This window comes from Thyridium curvatum, assembly GCF_004353045.1.
Source record: "Thyridium curvatum strain D216 chromosome Unknown NODE_20_length_475153_cov_84.797782, whole genome shotgun sequence".
Taxonomy (NCBI): Eukaryota; Fungi; Ascomycota; class Sordariomycetes; order Thyridiales; family Thyridiaceae; genus Thyridium; species Thyridium curvatum.
The window spans coordinates 211,331-224,890 of record NW_022156775.1 but is presented as its reverse complement, the minus strand read 5'-3'; the positions used below and the strand labels follow the sequence as shown (position 1 = coordinate 224,890).

Sequence of the window (13,560 nt, the reverse complement as noted above, 5' to 3'; positions counted from 1 at the left end):
AACAACGCAGAACAGACAGAAAGGAGACATTTTTGTAGTCAACAAATGGGTGAACTTCTCTCCCAGCCCGAAGCAAAACTCACTTGCCAGACAAAAAAAATCAAAAAAACACATGCCAGCACGATCTCACTCCTCATTCTTTTCTTCCAGCGGCGTTCCCAATGGCTTCTCCAACTCGCCCCGGAGGAGCTGGGTAACAAGCTCCCGGGCGTCGTCATCGTCGATCTCGTTGACGCCAGCCTCGCGCAGTGTATCGGCGAATTGCTGGCCGGGATCCTCATTGCCGCGGCGCCGGCCGTCCCGGCTGCTGGAGATGTCCATGCTGCGCCGGACGCGGTCCCAGTACAGAGCAGCCAAGTCCCGGCCGTGGTGGAGCGTGGCGATGGCGAGGCCGAGGCCGAAGAGGTCGTCTGACGCAGTGGCTCGGGGGAGGAGAGGCCGCTCTTCGGGCGACTGCTGCTGTTCCTGCTCGTGCTCGTGCTCGTGCTGCTGCTGCTGCTGCGGTTGCGGCTGCTGCTGCTGCGGTTCCTGTTGTATCCCTTGCAGCCGTTGTTCACGCTCCTGCGCCCTCTCTTGCAGCTCTTGTTCATGCTCCTGCAGCTGCCGTTGCAGTTGTTGCTGTTCTTCTTCGTCCAGCGGCCCGCTCCTCCCGTACATCAGACGGTAGCAATAGAATAGCGCTGTGGGGTCCATGGGCTGTACAGCTTCGGGATCGTAGTCAAAGGGGATGATCACGCGTGCGGTACCGGCCGCGTCGTGCTCCTCTTCGTCGCTGTCGTCGTAGATTCCTTCCGGCAGAGGGGGGTCGGGACGACGGGATGGGCCGGCGGCGGGCGGACCGGCGGGAGCGCGGTTGGGGCCAAAGAAGAAGAAGTCCTCTGTGGCTTGGCGGGCGGCGGCCTCCGTGTCGTGGGCGTGTGCGGCGCTGGACCAGGCGTCCGGGCCGGCGGGCTCGTGCGAGATGACGGGGTTGGCGCTCGTTCCTGCAATGGGGTTCGAGCTGTCCTGTCCGGAGGGTGGGGACTGCGAGACAGGAGGGTCCTCGAAAAGATAAGTATTGTAGATGAGGTTATTGACGTTCCATGGTGGTGGCGCTTCCGGTTCTCCCGGGGGCGGAGGGGACGGAGGGGGCGCAGGGGGGGTGGCCGGACGCATCGGCTGGGGAAGGGACAGGGCGCGCTCTTCTGGGATGGCCCTGGCGAGGCCGAAGTTGGACAGCCGGAGCTCCGGCTGCGGCTCGTTGGCGGCGGGAGCGACGACGACGCTGTCTAGCAGGTCCGAGCTGGCAAAGAGCACTCCGCGGCCATGCAGACGGGCGATCAGAGAGGTGAGCCGGTTGATCACCGCGAGGCGCCGAGAAGTCCGATCAGCCGCCTCGGCCGGGCCGTCTGCTCCGTTGCGGACCAGGGAGCGCCAGTCAAGAGGCTGGTCTTCTTGGCCGGCGCGGTACGCGAAGCCGCGCATGCGGATGGGGTTGGCCTCGTCTGTGATGCCGCTCAGCGGCGGGGTGGTGCGCGCAAAGACGACGGAGCGGATGGGCGGGGACGCGAGCGGGCCGGCCAGGAGGCGGAGGCGGATCTGCAGACGCGAGACTCCGGTGACGTAGACGAGATCGCGGGTGCGGTCTAGGCGGCCGCGGAGGCGCAGGTTTCTGGTGGCCTGGCCGTTGACCTCGCTGTCACGGCTGCCTCGGGCCGCCGGGACGACGGGGCAGATCGCTTCCTGCGCATCGAGGAAGGGATGCCAGAGGACGGCAATGGGAGCGGTGCTCCAATCGTCGTCATGGTCTGCGGGCGCGAAGGGCCTCAGATAAGTGACCAGACTGGGGCTGTTCTGAAAAGGAACTGAGATATATGTGAGGGATTGCTCTCCATCTCGGACTTGGAGATGAGTGAAGCGGTCTTCGACGTGATCCATGTCCTTGATGGTGACTGGCACGGAAATGCGAAATCTTGATACAAGTTGTGTTGTCAAGGGATTTGAGGATGATATTGTGTGATTGTGAGTCCTTTTCGAGTGTCGAGCTGAAAGAAATGGCCTTGAGAGGAATCTTTTCAATGAAATGATTTCTTCCAAGTCTAGTTCTCAACCAAATTCTCGAACAATGAACGTGCTGTATATGTAACCCAATGCCTTGTGGGTAGGGTACAAATTTGTCTGTTAAAGGAGCTCAGAATTCGACCCAAGGTTGATGCATTGTGAGTGATAAAAAGATCCGAGGAGAATGAATGAGAACTGAGAGAGTTGATTTGTTTCTGTTCCTTCGGCCTTGTTTATATAAATGTCGTTTGACGCGAAAGTGAGGCAAATCTGACAACCTTGAAAACAGGCAAACCAAAGTCGATTTAGCTCTGAACCTGCGTGTAGTGACTGGTACAGAATCAAGCGATTGCTCACTTATCTAAACCTGCTTGATAACACCTGCAAACCAGCTTTGACAACCTGTGACATTGCAAACACTTTCTGCAACGTTGTTCAAATTGTTCTAACTTTCCACAGCACCCTCGCCAGTAGACCCCCCGAAACCCAATTTGGTATACAGCAATAATGCACAGACAACTAGGTCTCGGTGACCTGAGATGGACTCGAGGCTATAGCTAAACAAGCATCCTCGCTGCCGGATCCACGGAGAGACGTCTGGATCAGGGGAGTTCGGGGGGCTAGGAAGGGCAAGGCCAGAGCACGGTTAAGAATTGAGACGTCTGGAACTGTTGCGATAGTGTGCCCAAGAAGATGTAGTCAATGTAGCAATCCGGAAAGACCTTGGATGTAACTCTTGATCCTTCACAAATGCATCTTTTCTATGGTGGTTCTCGCGAGGCAGTTCTGGTTCCCAACGAGGCAAAGCAGCATCATTTTCAACCACAGCATCATTTTCAACCAGCATTTACTCGATAGAACTAGATCCTCGCTTACAGCTTGCCCGGGTCTAGCACAACGACGCTGTGGCCCGTGGGTAACGATCACGAGCGATGATCTTCAAGTTCAACACATGCATCTCTCGGCCAAGTACACTGTTGACTGAAGTGGACTTCGGTCTACTGCATCATTCACTTGTTCCGATCAAGTGCGCGAGGACAGAGACATTGAAAGAAAAGGCCCCTGAAACATGACCTTAGATTGTGATTGGCCTACGTTTAGTCGAAATCGACATCGCGTTCAGTTGAGTGAGGCTTTGTGCCCCCGGCACAAACTGCGTCATGGTGTCCAGGGTCCCTTGCCAGCATGCCCGACGCGTATTGGTTTTGGCGACGTGACTATCCTTCGCGCTCTCACCCCTTTCTCCGGGTGCTCATTCTTGCTTCAAGGGCTTATTCAGCCAGCTCGGCGGTCTGGGACCCAACATTGAACCGACACTATGAAGTGGGATCAATCCGTGCTACTACCGCGAGCCTGCGAGGTCTGTCAGAGCAAGGAAAAACTGAAGCGCTGCACCGGCTGCCAGGTCGTCTACTACTGCAGCAGAGCGCACCAGAGATCCGACCGTGCCAAACACAGGGAATCGTGCTGCTCGGTCGAAAGCACGCGCGCCACCGCAGACTTGGAGGAGGCCGCCCTTCGCATAGAGATCGGAGACAGGCTCTGGGAAGAATGGACCGGCGAATTCGACCGTTACGAGGAGACCTTCCCCTATCTTATTAGCCGCCATGCGTTCGCGCAGATGCTCTTTATGCACTTTGGAGGCGTCGGCGGCCACAGGGAAAGCCTTTCCCTCGCTGTGAGCCATATGGAGGATATATTACGCCTGGGCCCTGGGGACTATTCGGGCGTCCGATTCGACTTGTCGTTCCTGTACCTGCGCTTGGGGAGGGATCAAGAAGCATACGACTTTGTGAAGTGGTGGATCACGACAGGCGACATCCCCGGCTATAACTGGGAAGATCCCAGGTCGTCAATGCTTGAAGCCAAGAACGCTGTTGTTCTTGAAGACCCTCCCAGGCGAACCTTGTGCAGAGCTTGTGGCGGGCCCGACTTGAGATTCGTCCTGCTCTTGGCAATAGTCAAGGCTCGCTTGGTCGTGAACCTGATCGCCCTCCAGAACGCCACCAGAGTCCTCCGAGGCCGCATGCCGCAGGAGCATATCGACATGGTCCGTGGGCATGCCCTTGGAAGTTCCTATGCTTGCCGCGGCGTCCTCCTCAAATGCACACCGAGACAGATATCTGCATTCATCAGGAAAGCGAAGGGGCACCTGCAGGATTTGTGTTACGCCCTCGAGGAGCGGAACACATACTATCTGGAGATGATCTTTCAGGGTGGTCCTTTAGTCCTTTTCGAGCCACTACCGCCGGAAAAGACACGAGGTTCTCTCGAGGAAGCCCAAATAGGGTTGGTAGGGGGCTACCCAGCTTGGGCAGAGTCGCCTGGGACGATCCGGTTGATTCGAAGTCTCATGCGACCACGGGAGGGCCGAAGTTCAGAATAGTTTACTCTTACGAATGCATGGGGATTTACCTGTAGTTCTTTATGTCCATCATCGCCTGGCAACATTCTTTGAGAGGTTTGAGGCTAGGGGAAAGGCAGAAGCTTGACTGGAGCGGCAGTCAAGCAGAGATAGGCCAATGACACTATTGTCAGCTTCTGAAGGCGATGTCTATAATATAGTACTAGTTTGTTGAAAGACTCGCGTGTAATATTTTAGGTCTCAAACGCCGATTTACACGCCCTCCGTTTCAACACATACGGCCAGGCAATCTGACGTTCTAAATGTGTAGATATGAATTGAAGAACCGAGTGCTCTGCACTTTTCGCACTTTGATGCCCCGTCAGACATGCACATACCGTCGCCACCATCTCTGATATCATCAACGATTTATTCAATATCCCTCCCTCACAGTTCGAGTACTACCTCGTCAACCGTAATGATTCATCGGATGTTCATATTACAATCCCAAGACTTCGAGGCAGACGTGCCAATACCAGTGGCCTCAGCCACCGCCCTCAGTGATGCTGCCATTCTTTTAGATGGCTTGTGTTGGATACTCGCTCGTGCATTCTTTTGGACAGTCAAATATAGAGAGGTCTCAATGGGATTATAATATCTCAACGCTTTTTCTCTCATTCATCATATCTACGCTATATACGTAGTCCTAGCTAATGTACCTCGCGTGGTTGGCCATTGCATGTTCCCAGACGGCCCAGGACGCAAGTCATCGCAAGATATCGACGATTCCCATCAACTCATTCCCACGTTAAAGAAAGCCCATCAAGAAGAACGAAAAAAAAGGCCCATGCCTTGGCATATTCCCATGAAAGTGCGCATAAAGAAATGACAAAAAAAAAAAAAAAAATTCGTCGTCGTCGGGTATAGAACGAAGATGCCAAGCGAAAGAAAAAGAAAAGCCAGAAAAAGAAAAGCCGAAATCAGAAAGGCCGTAGTCGAGATCAAATGCGTGGAACCCATTGGCTCCCAGTGCTAATGACATTGTGTAAAGAACGCGCACAGTTAGACTGGAAAAAGGATCCCTGCCCTTCAAGGACCCTCGGCTCCAGCGCTCACGTCATCAAGGAAGTCGAGCGGGTTCCGGCAGCTCTGCGTGGACGACACGCTCAGCTTCTGCTTCCGCTGCTCCTCCTGCAGCCGCTGCCTCCGCCGCTGAATGGTGTGGAAGTCGAGGATCATCTCGATCAGGGCCTCGGCGTCGCGGTACAGAGCCGCCAGCGTAGCCCGGTCGCAGCCCAAGTCGGCGCCGTCGGCCCTCTGCCGGCGGTACGCGACGAAGGCGATGCCGCGGTTCTTGAGCTCCTGCTGCGACTTCCTCTGCTGCTGCTGCTGCTTCTGCTGCCTGATTCTGCTGGCCCTCTTGCCGCTGCTGCTGCTGGCGGTGGACTGCTGCTGCTTCTGCTTCTGGGCCGACGACACGTCGCCCTCGGTGTCGGCGTCCGCGTCGTACGCGGCGGGCTCGGTGACCGGGGCGTGGCTGGTGTAGAAGGCGCAGCCGTAGCCGCGGGCGAACTGGTGCGCGTCGGCGTCGGGCTCGTCGCACTCGACCCAGCCGTCGTTGTTGAGAATCTTGGCGTGGATGGAGCCCGAGAGGCGGAAGGGCGCCTTCTTGACGCTGGCCAGGCCGTAGGCGGCGAGGATGCGGCCCCGCAGCGGCGACTTGGCCGTCATGTGCGCGTAGCTGCCCCGGTTGTCCAGGGCCTTGTTGTGCACGTCGAAGGCGAGCGTCTGCCGCGGGGTCGAGTCCGGGCTCGCTGAGGACTGCTGGGCTGCAGAGTAGATGCCCCAGGGCGAGGCTTCTTGGAAGCAGGCCATGCGCTTGGGCCAGAGGTTGACGATGTAGACGAGGTCGAACTGGTGGCGGGAGGCGATGCGTGCAATCTCAAATGCGGCTGCGGTGGCCGCCTGGCTGGCGAAGGAGGTGGCGAACGGGCTCTGCAGGAGCTTCAGAGGCGCACCAAGCAGCGAATTGGGCGATACCGGGGGTTCGGGAGCCTGTACGGACGGAGGAGTGGATGGAGGGGCGCATGCCCTGAGCCTTCGTGGAGACAGTGTACTCCGGACTGACCCAGAGCCTCTGTCGGTTGGAGTCGAGCATCTGAGCAGAGGCTCCGGTGTCTGCGGCTGAGCCTCTGCCAGGTCATCGTCACTCAGACCCAGGAAGTCGCTGAAGTCCGGCTCCGTCAACATAGACTCGGAGGATTCTCTTGATTTTGTTGACACGACTGACTGCCTAAGTGCAGTCGCGATATGCGGAAGCGGCACTCTAATGGTCGTCTCTGTTGAGTCGCGACGAAGTAGAGGCTGAGGCTCTGGCTCGGACGAGCAGCTGACCTCGTCGTCTTGGACGGGTGTCAGCTTTGGCGACAAATCCGGGGTGATGTTGTTCAAAGGCAGTTGCGGCAAGGGCTTTGATATTCTACGTTGCGTAGTCTGCGCTTTGTAGCGGTTGCTCTCATCTTGATCCGATAGCGGCGGCGTGTCCATGCCAGTCTGCCCAAGGAAACTGGGTTGGAGATTTTGCCACTCCTCCAGATGCAGCTGAAGACGTGGAGGTGCTCTCTTTGAGGGCCTTGTCTTTGGTGCCCTTGGGACGGCTTCTCCTGACTGCAGTAATTTGCTGTCAATGGATTGCAAGGAGTGATCGCTCCTGCTTAGAAGAGATGAGGTTCGAGTCGGAACAACAGGCTTGTAAGTGGCAGTAGCAATGCTCTCAGAGCTGGTGTGAGTCCTGCTAATGTACGACAGGCGCACTGAGGCCTCAGAGTTCAGGCCGATTCTTGATCGTTTGGCAGAGAGTGAAGAGGGGCGTTGTTCCTGTCTTGCCACCATCTTGGACATCTTCGGACGTATGAACGAGGGTTGAGGGAACAGAGGCGGAGACGGCTCGAGATAGGCATCCTGGCCGATGACGCTAGCCGATCTGTACAGCGTATGCTGATGTTGCGGAGCGGCTTGGGTGGAGGCATGCTTCTTCTTGGAGAAGAGCTTCTCCAGCCTGTCGAAACCGCTAGCCATGGCTGTAGCCAGCGATGAAGGGACCTCTGCAATTGGCGGCATCTTTGTCAGCACGGTGCCGCAGATCCAAGCCCGAGAAGGTTGACAAGAAATCCGCGGGATTGATATAGCAGGTTCGTACTTACAGATAAGCGATCTCGGGCGTGTGGTGTGTCTCAAGTGAGTTGACAACCACGAGGAGTTGAGCGTGTTGGGTGAAGAGGACTGGTCTAGTTTTCTAGTGTGGCTGAGAGCCAAGTGCAGAAGTGAATCACAACCACCTCAAGATTGTCTTTGCTTTTTGGTCGTCTGGACTTTGCGAGGATTCGACGAGGGGGTGCGGTGCCCTGTCTCATAAACATGCGCGCGTGAGGCACAGAGTGGACTGGAGCGACAGGAACACAAAAAAGCATTTAATTCGGCGACGGGTGGTTCACGGAGCTGCAGTCGAACAAAGCATCGCACAACGGGTAGCGATATGTCTGTGACTGCGCGTGTGTACGACCAGGGACGTGGGCCGCCTCGGAGTAATGAGCAGGCGATGCCGTGGTGATGTGGTGGTGAATGTCGAGGTGAGGTGAGGTCAGTGAGTGAAGTGGAGCTCTTGTGACGGTATGATGCGACGGATGACCAGAAGCAAGAATAGAGTCAGAAACACTTCCCGAGACCTGTCCTGCAGTGCGGCGTGAGAAGGAGATCAAGCTTGTTCGAATTGCAAGGGTCTCGTAGAATCGGAGGGGCACTGGAATGGGGAACGACGTAGCATGATATAAACTTCACGGGATGGGGGGAGGTTCCGCAGCTCGGGTGAGCGACAGATCTGCGACTGGGGGCAAGGGGGCCGCCAGATGGACCGGTCCCAAACAAAGCGGGCCTGACAGATGTGAGGCCGGCGATCTTCTTCTGAAAAGGGACTGAGGAGGGAGCTTGCGATGTTACCAAGATCTAAGCTGCATCCGCTTCGTATGTGGGATGGAGCTGACGCTAGGTGTCTGGACTCGCCACGCCTTACCCACCACGGACACACTGTACACCCTGTTTTGATCATGCAAATGCAGAAGGGAGAGGAGAGATGGATGGGTACCTAGATACATACTTTGTATCTTTACACGCGTGCTGGGATCCAACCTTTCTAATCAACTGTTCTGTCATATGAGGAGCGAGACGGATGCCAACACAAAGTCAAAGTCTCCTTGCGGCAATATCTCGCCATCCCAGTCTCGACACTTGACGAAGCGGGGCTGCATCCGGATCCTGTTCTCAACTTGTGCACCAGGGTCATCTGCAAGAGAAACCGGACGAAAAGAGCGACGACTTGGGCCCTACCAGTGACGGCATCTTGTGCGGATGGCTGCTTCGGGGCTTGTGGTGAGATGGGAGCGGAGGGGTCCGACAACCGTAGTAGCCCTTAGCTCTCCCACAAGGGAGCTTCCTAGTTCGCGCTGCCCTTTAGTCGAATCGAGTCCAAACAGATAGATAGACAGATAGATAGACAGATAGATAGACAGATAGATAGATGCCCGGTACAGTACTTTGTGGAAGTGGCGGTCCAACCCACTCGACTGTTGGTACCTAGGTACTTGACGTGGTCGTGCAAGTTCAGAACTGGCGGGCTTTGCTTTGGAGCGGACTGCAAAACGGTGGTCAGGGATTATTTTAGACGCAGCCCTCAATGTTGTCTTGGTTCGGCCCCCGGGCTGTGGCTTCCTCGTACCGTTGTCTCTTGTCAATTTGCCCTTGCGTTGTGTGTAAGTGGATTTCTGGCCAAAGAGGGGAGGCCATGCCGTATCGGTATTGCTTCTTTGGGCGACTGCCTGCATTGGCATTGGATCTGATCCAAGGTTCAACCCTCCTTTTGCGCGTCCCGCTCTTGCCTGCATCTCTGCTGCAGTGCATCTGCGCTGGCCCTGAGGCTCAAAGGAAACAAATGCAGGTCAGGCATCCACTTCTTACACTCATTTTTCTTCTCGTCCGCACAAACACACACACACACACACACACACCCTTCTCTGTGTGTGAGCAGAGACAAGAGACAAGAACTCCCATGAGTTGGGCTACCCTTCGCGGATCTGGGGTTGATTGAACCCCTCTCTTGCCAACAGAGCTTCTCCTCGATTCGCCGAGCCGACCAGGGTAAACAGCGCGCAAAGGAAGAGAGAACAAAGATACGTAACTATGTTATGGGTCAAGAAGAGGAAAACAGCGCGCAAGAAAAAGCAAGGAGGTCTGTCCAGAGTTCTCTTGGGCTGTTGTCCTCGACGCTGACTCGCTCGAGACCCCTAGTCTTTCCCCGTTCCCTTGCATGAGGCTCCCTCACCCTGGCTGCGCTGCCCCACACCACCCGATCTGCCTGAGCAAACCTGGGGCAAAGGACAGAGGGCTTGTTGGAGGCCACAGATCGCATTGTGTGTTCATGCGTGTGTGCGTGTACCCGACGGCTTCGGCTCGCCCACCAAGGAGGGTTGGCCCTGCAGACCGTTGCGCCGATCTTTACGATATGCTAACTTCTTCTCAGCTAGTAACAAACGCCCTCCTCCAAGTCGCTGAACCTTGGGGATGAATGACGACGAAGCCAAACACACAACCTCTGCAACTCCTTAGTCATCTCGTAAGGGCGAACGACGGAACCTCAAGATAACGGAGGAAGCTCGTCGAGTAAGTGGCGCATCACGTCAGTGACCGTTATGTTCGCCAAGACAATCTCGGGAGAGACTCGGGCAGAGCATGTCGTCTCAAATCCCTCTGTCCGAACCCGGTCACTCTGCCTTCTTCTTTGTAGAGGAAGCAGAGTCCTCGGGAACAGAAAAACACTTGCCTTGGTACGTACCGCACCTCCTCGACTCGAGCGTTGTATTCGTCTCGACTACAGCCACCGGTGCTCGCGGATGCTAAGGAAGCGCCCGTTGGGTGGGACTTTCCCACCACACAGCTCACCCTTAGTGGGTTACTAGCCTGACAATCGGGCTGGTGTCCGCTGCTCCGGTCGAAGTTAGTGGACAAACCTACCTACACAAGGGCCAACTCTGGTCACTAAAATTATTGCTTTTTAGCAATGCAGTTGATTTCTGAGAAATGACAAGGCTTCTTCGTACGAAACCCGCTTTGCTTACCTTGACATTGCCGATGGCCAATAGCCGTTGCTGTTTAGACCTACCCACCACGTAGGAACCAGGGCAGTTCTCTCTTTTTTTCCAGGAGACTGTTTTTCGGCCCGGGGGACGAAGTGAAAAGACCAGATACAGAGACTCGTCACTGTGTCAGTCCCTCCTCCTTCGGTTGCTCGAGGATTCGCGTTGTACATTTCAGCTCCTTCAGTCTCAGCGACGGCAACCTGCAGAACCCCCGACTCTGGACGAACGTGGCACTAGTCGTGCATCAGTATTCAGCAGAATCACCCGTGCACGACGCACGCGTTTCTCTGCCGTGATAGACAAAAAGTACACCGTTTTATTGAGATGGCTGGGAGCTAGGCCTGCGCCTATCTCCTCCCGTCATCATGCACAGCCAGGCGGAAGAACCGGTCAAATCGACTTTACCGTTCAGATGGTTCCCATTAGTCTGTCACCAAGAAAATGCTCAGAGGAATGGCACTGGCCAACAACGGTTTCCGACGGCGGGCTTTGCGGGTCCCATCACCTATTGCCCTCCGCCACATTTGACCCGATTGCCTCTTCCGTCAGTGACAGGATCCCGGTGCTTGACTGCTATCCCGAATGGCGCTGTCCCTAATGCACCTAGCCAGGTTGGGGTTCCGAGAGAACTGCCAGTCCAAACATGAGCCCATGCTCTCGGTGCCTGCCCTGAGCAGATCCTTCCTCCTGCAGCAACCCAGCTTGACCATTCCGCTGGGCCTGCTCGACATATCACTTTTCATTTTCTATTGCTTATATCGGCTCTCTCAGATCCTGGCCCAAGCCGAATCTCATGATCATCGGCTGCTCAAGGATGGGTGGAGGACACTCGCGACGTGACCCTGGGCTCCCAGTTCTGATCGTGCGACTACCACTCCAGGGAGCGCTTTCCTACCACCGGTCACCGTTGAGTGACAGAACCGAACCCCTTTGCGCTGAGGTTTTGTGGGCAAAGCCAAAGCTTGGCCACCAATGGCTGCATTCATTGCGCCACCCCTTCTGCCAATTTTGCCCCATGTTCAGGACAACTGCAATGGCCCCGAATCGCAGTGGCCTAGGTAAGTGGCCTTGATTCTCAAGGTAGTGTCGCTCAAGGTAGTATCGCTCTCATGTCTTCCTCGTCGCCTTATGCTGATGCCACAAGCTGTGACTTCGGCTTCACTCCCCAGTCCTTACTTCTTGCACGGGACCGGCCTAATCTAGGATAGTAGGAAAGAAAGGACAGACATGATCCTACCAGAGCCTCCACAAACATAGTGCGAATTGCTCGTCACTGGCCCAGTTGGTCTGCTCTTGATATGTTGTACCAGGACAGTAGCCAAGTGGGCTGAGTCTGGCGGAAGCAGCAAGAATGGCTTTCTAATTCATGAATAGCTGTTTTGTTTCCTTGGAAGATGCCACCGCGCATCAGATCTTGCCATGTCATGACGCTCCAGGCAAGACAGTGTTGCTGCAATGTTACACGCAATGTTTGGAACATCGACAGATCCAGCAGCCTCTGTCTTGGAGCTTTGGTCATTGACCAATGAGGTGATACGGGAAGCGAGCGAGTGCCAACTTCACACCAGGCGAAGACTTCAGTTGCTGCTGTGGATTAGTGACCACTGGCTATGAGCAAGGCGTGCGGACTTCCATTCGTGACTGTTTGATGTGCTGAGCTATGGCATGTCCGTTAGTTCCATCCATCATCTCCTTATTGATCCCGCGCTTATTGCGATCACAAAGTCCTTGATTTGGGGCCTTGCCCGAAGTCTTCGAGAATACTGTGATCCCGTGGTGCTCGACTGCATCGGCGTGTTTCAAGCTGCCGAGTCTCGCCTATGTTCGTCTCTTCCTACGTTGTGACAGGCTCGGCCTTTTGCCATGTGAGAGTCGGACCTCGGAGGATATTGCAATGCTCTTGTCATTGCGTTCTCTCCGAGAGATCCGTCGTCCGAATCTGACGTCGCGCACATGTTGGACGCGTACGAGTCGATGACTGGCCTCTCCAGGTAGAGTATCTAGGAACATCACGGCCGGTTACCTGCAACGGAGTCACTGACACCAGGAACGTCCTTAGAGTTTGTTCGAGCTCCCATTCTTTCAGAGCGTTTGTGACAGGGTACACGGCTTCTCTCTAGCACCTTGGGCTTGCAGCTTGCAGCTACGCAGGGCACGGTGGCCACTGATAGACAGCCTTTGGTTCCAGGTAAGCTGCTCTTTCGCTTACGATGGCGCCGTGGTCTCATGGCCAGTGCATCTGTTCCAACTGCCGAAGCCACGACAGACGCCATGCAAGTCCCAGACCAGTGTACTACAGGACAGACGGCCGCCACGGCGCACACCTCAGGCACGGACATGCATTCGCCAGATCCTGCAACCCTTGACGACTGCACCCTCGAGAAATGCTTCATATTCCTTTGTACGTGCACGCTGGTGCAACGTGTCGCCTGTCTCATAATACGGGTTGTGAGTTTTGCAAGATTGCCCGGAGCACTCTTGGCCTCGCGAATCTCGATCATGGTTGCTTTAAGGTTCATCCTATTTCAGAAGGTTTGAATTCATCCGTGGACAGGAACCGCTAGAGCAATGCGAAGAGCATGCTTGCTGGCAGGGGTCCGGAGAGAGGCGTGTGTGTGTGTGTGTATGTGTGTGTGTCGTCTGTGCAGGCGGCAAGCTCATGCTTCCCCGGACTGCACCCTCTTCATCTCGAGACGCAGGCTGGCGCGGCACGGGAGCGGCGGGTGCGCCCGAGACACGGCATCGCCTCCCTCTCCACATCCTGGCCTCTGACCTCTTCGCACCTACTTCTCACGCTCTTCCGTCTCGGTCGTCACATTCAGAAATCGGCCTGGTCTCTTCTCACTTTAATGAGCATTTTCCCCAAGCTTGTGTCTGTGTTCTCCGCTTTGAGCCGGTTAGAAGGTCATTTTTCCCCGAGGACGAAGCTTGTGTCATGGTTGCAGCCATGAGGACAAATTTCCGCCTGGGATTGTATGTGCTGCAGTC

The 13,560-nt window shown here is 55.6% G+C and overlaps 3 protein-coding genes across 3 annotated transcripts; 1 reads left to right on the top strand and 2 right to left on the bottom strand.

Moving 5' to 3' along the window:
- Window positions 1-126: 126 nt before the first annotated feature.
- Window positions 127-1,917, bottom strand: E0L32_004289 (uncharacterized protein; the record flags this gene model as incomplete). Its single annotated transcript, XM_031138684.1, has 1 exon — window positions 127-1,917. The coding sequence occupies one exon, from the start codon at window positions 1,915-1,917 to the stop codon at window positions 127-129; it is 1,791 nt and encodes a 596-aa protein (XP_030997302.1).
- Window positions 1,918-3,358: 1,441 nt separating this feature from the next.
- On the top strand, window positions 3,359-4,426 carry E0L32_004288 (uncharacterized protein; the record flags this gene model as incomplete). Its single annotated transcript, XM_031138683.1, has 1 exon — window positions 3,359-4,426. One exon carries the CDS (start codon window positions 3,359-3,361, stop codon window positions 4,424-4,426), a length of 1,068 nt encoding a protein of 355 aa, XP_030997301.1.
- Window positions 4,427-5,473: 1,047 nt separating this feature from the next.
- E0L32_004287 (uncharacterized protein) lies at window positions 5,474-7,504 on the bottom strand (the record flags this gene model as incomplete). The annotated part of the gene is made up of 1 exon (XM_031138682.1): window positions 5,474-7,504. One exon carries the CDS (start codon window positions 7,502-7,504, stop codon window positions 5,474-5,476), a length of 2,031 nt encoding a protein of 676 aa, XP_030997300.1.
- Window positions 7,505-13,560: the final 6,056 nt, after the last annotated feature.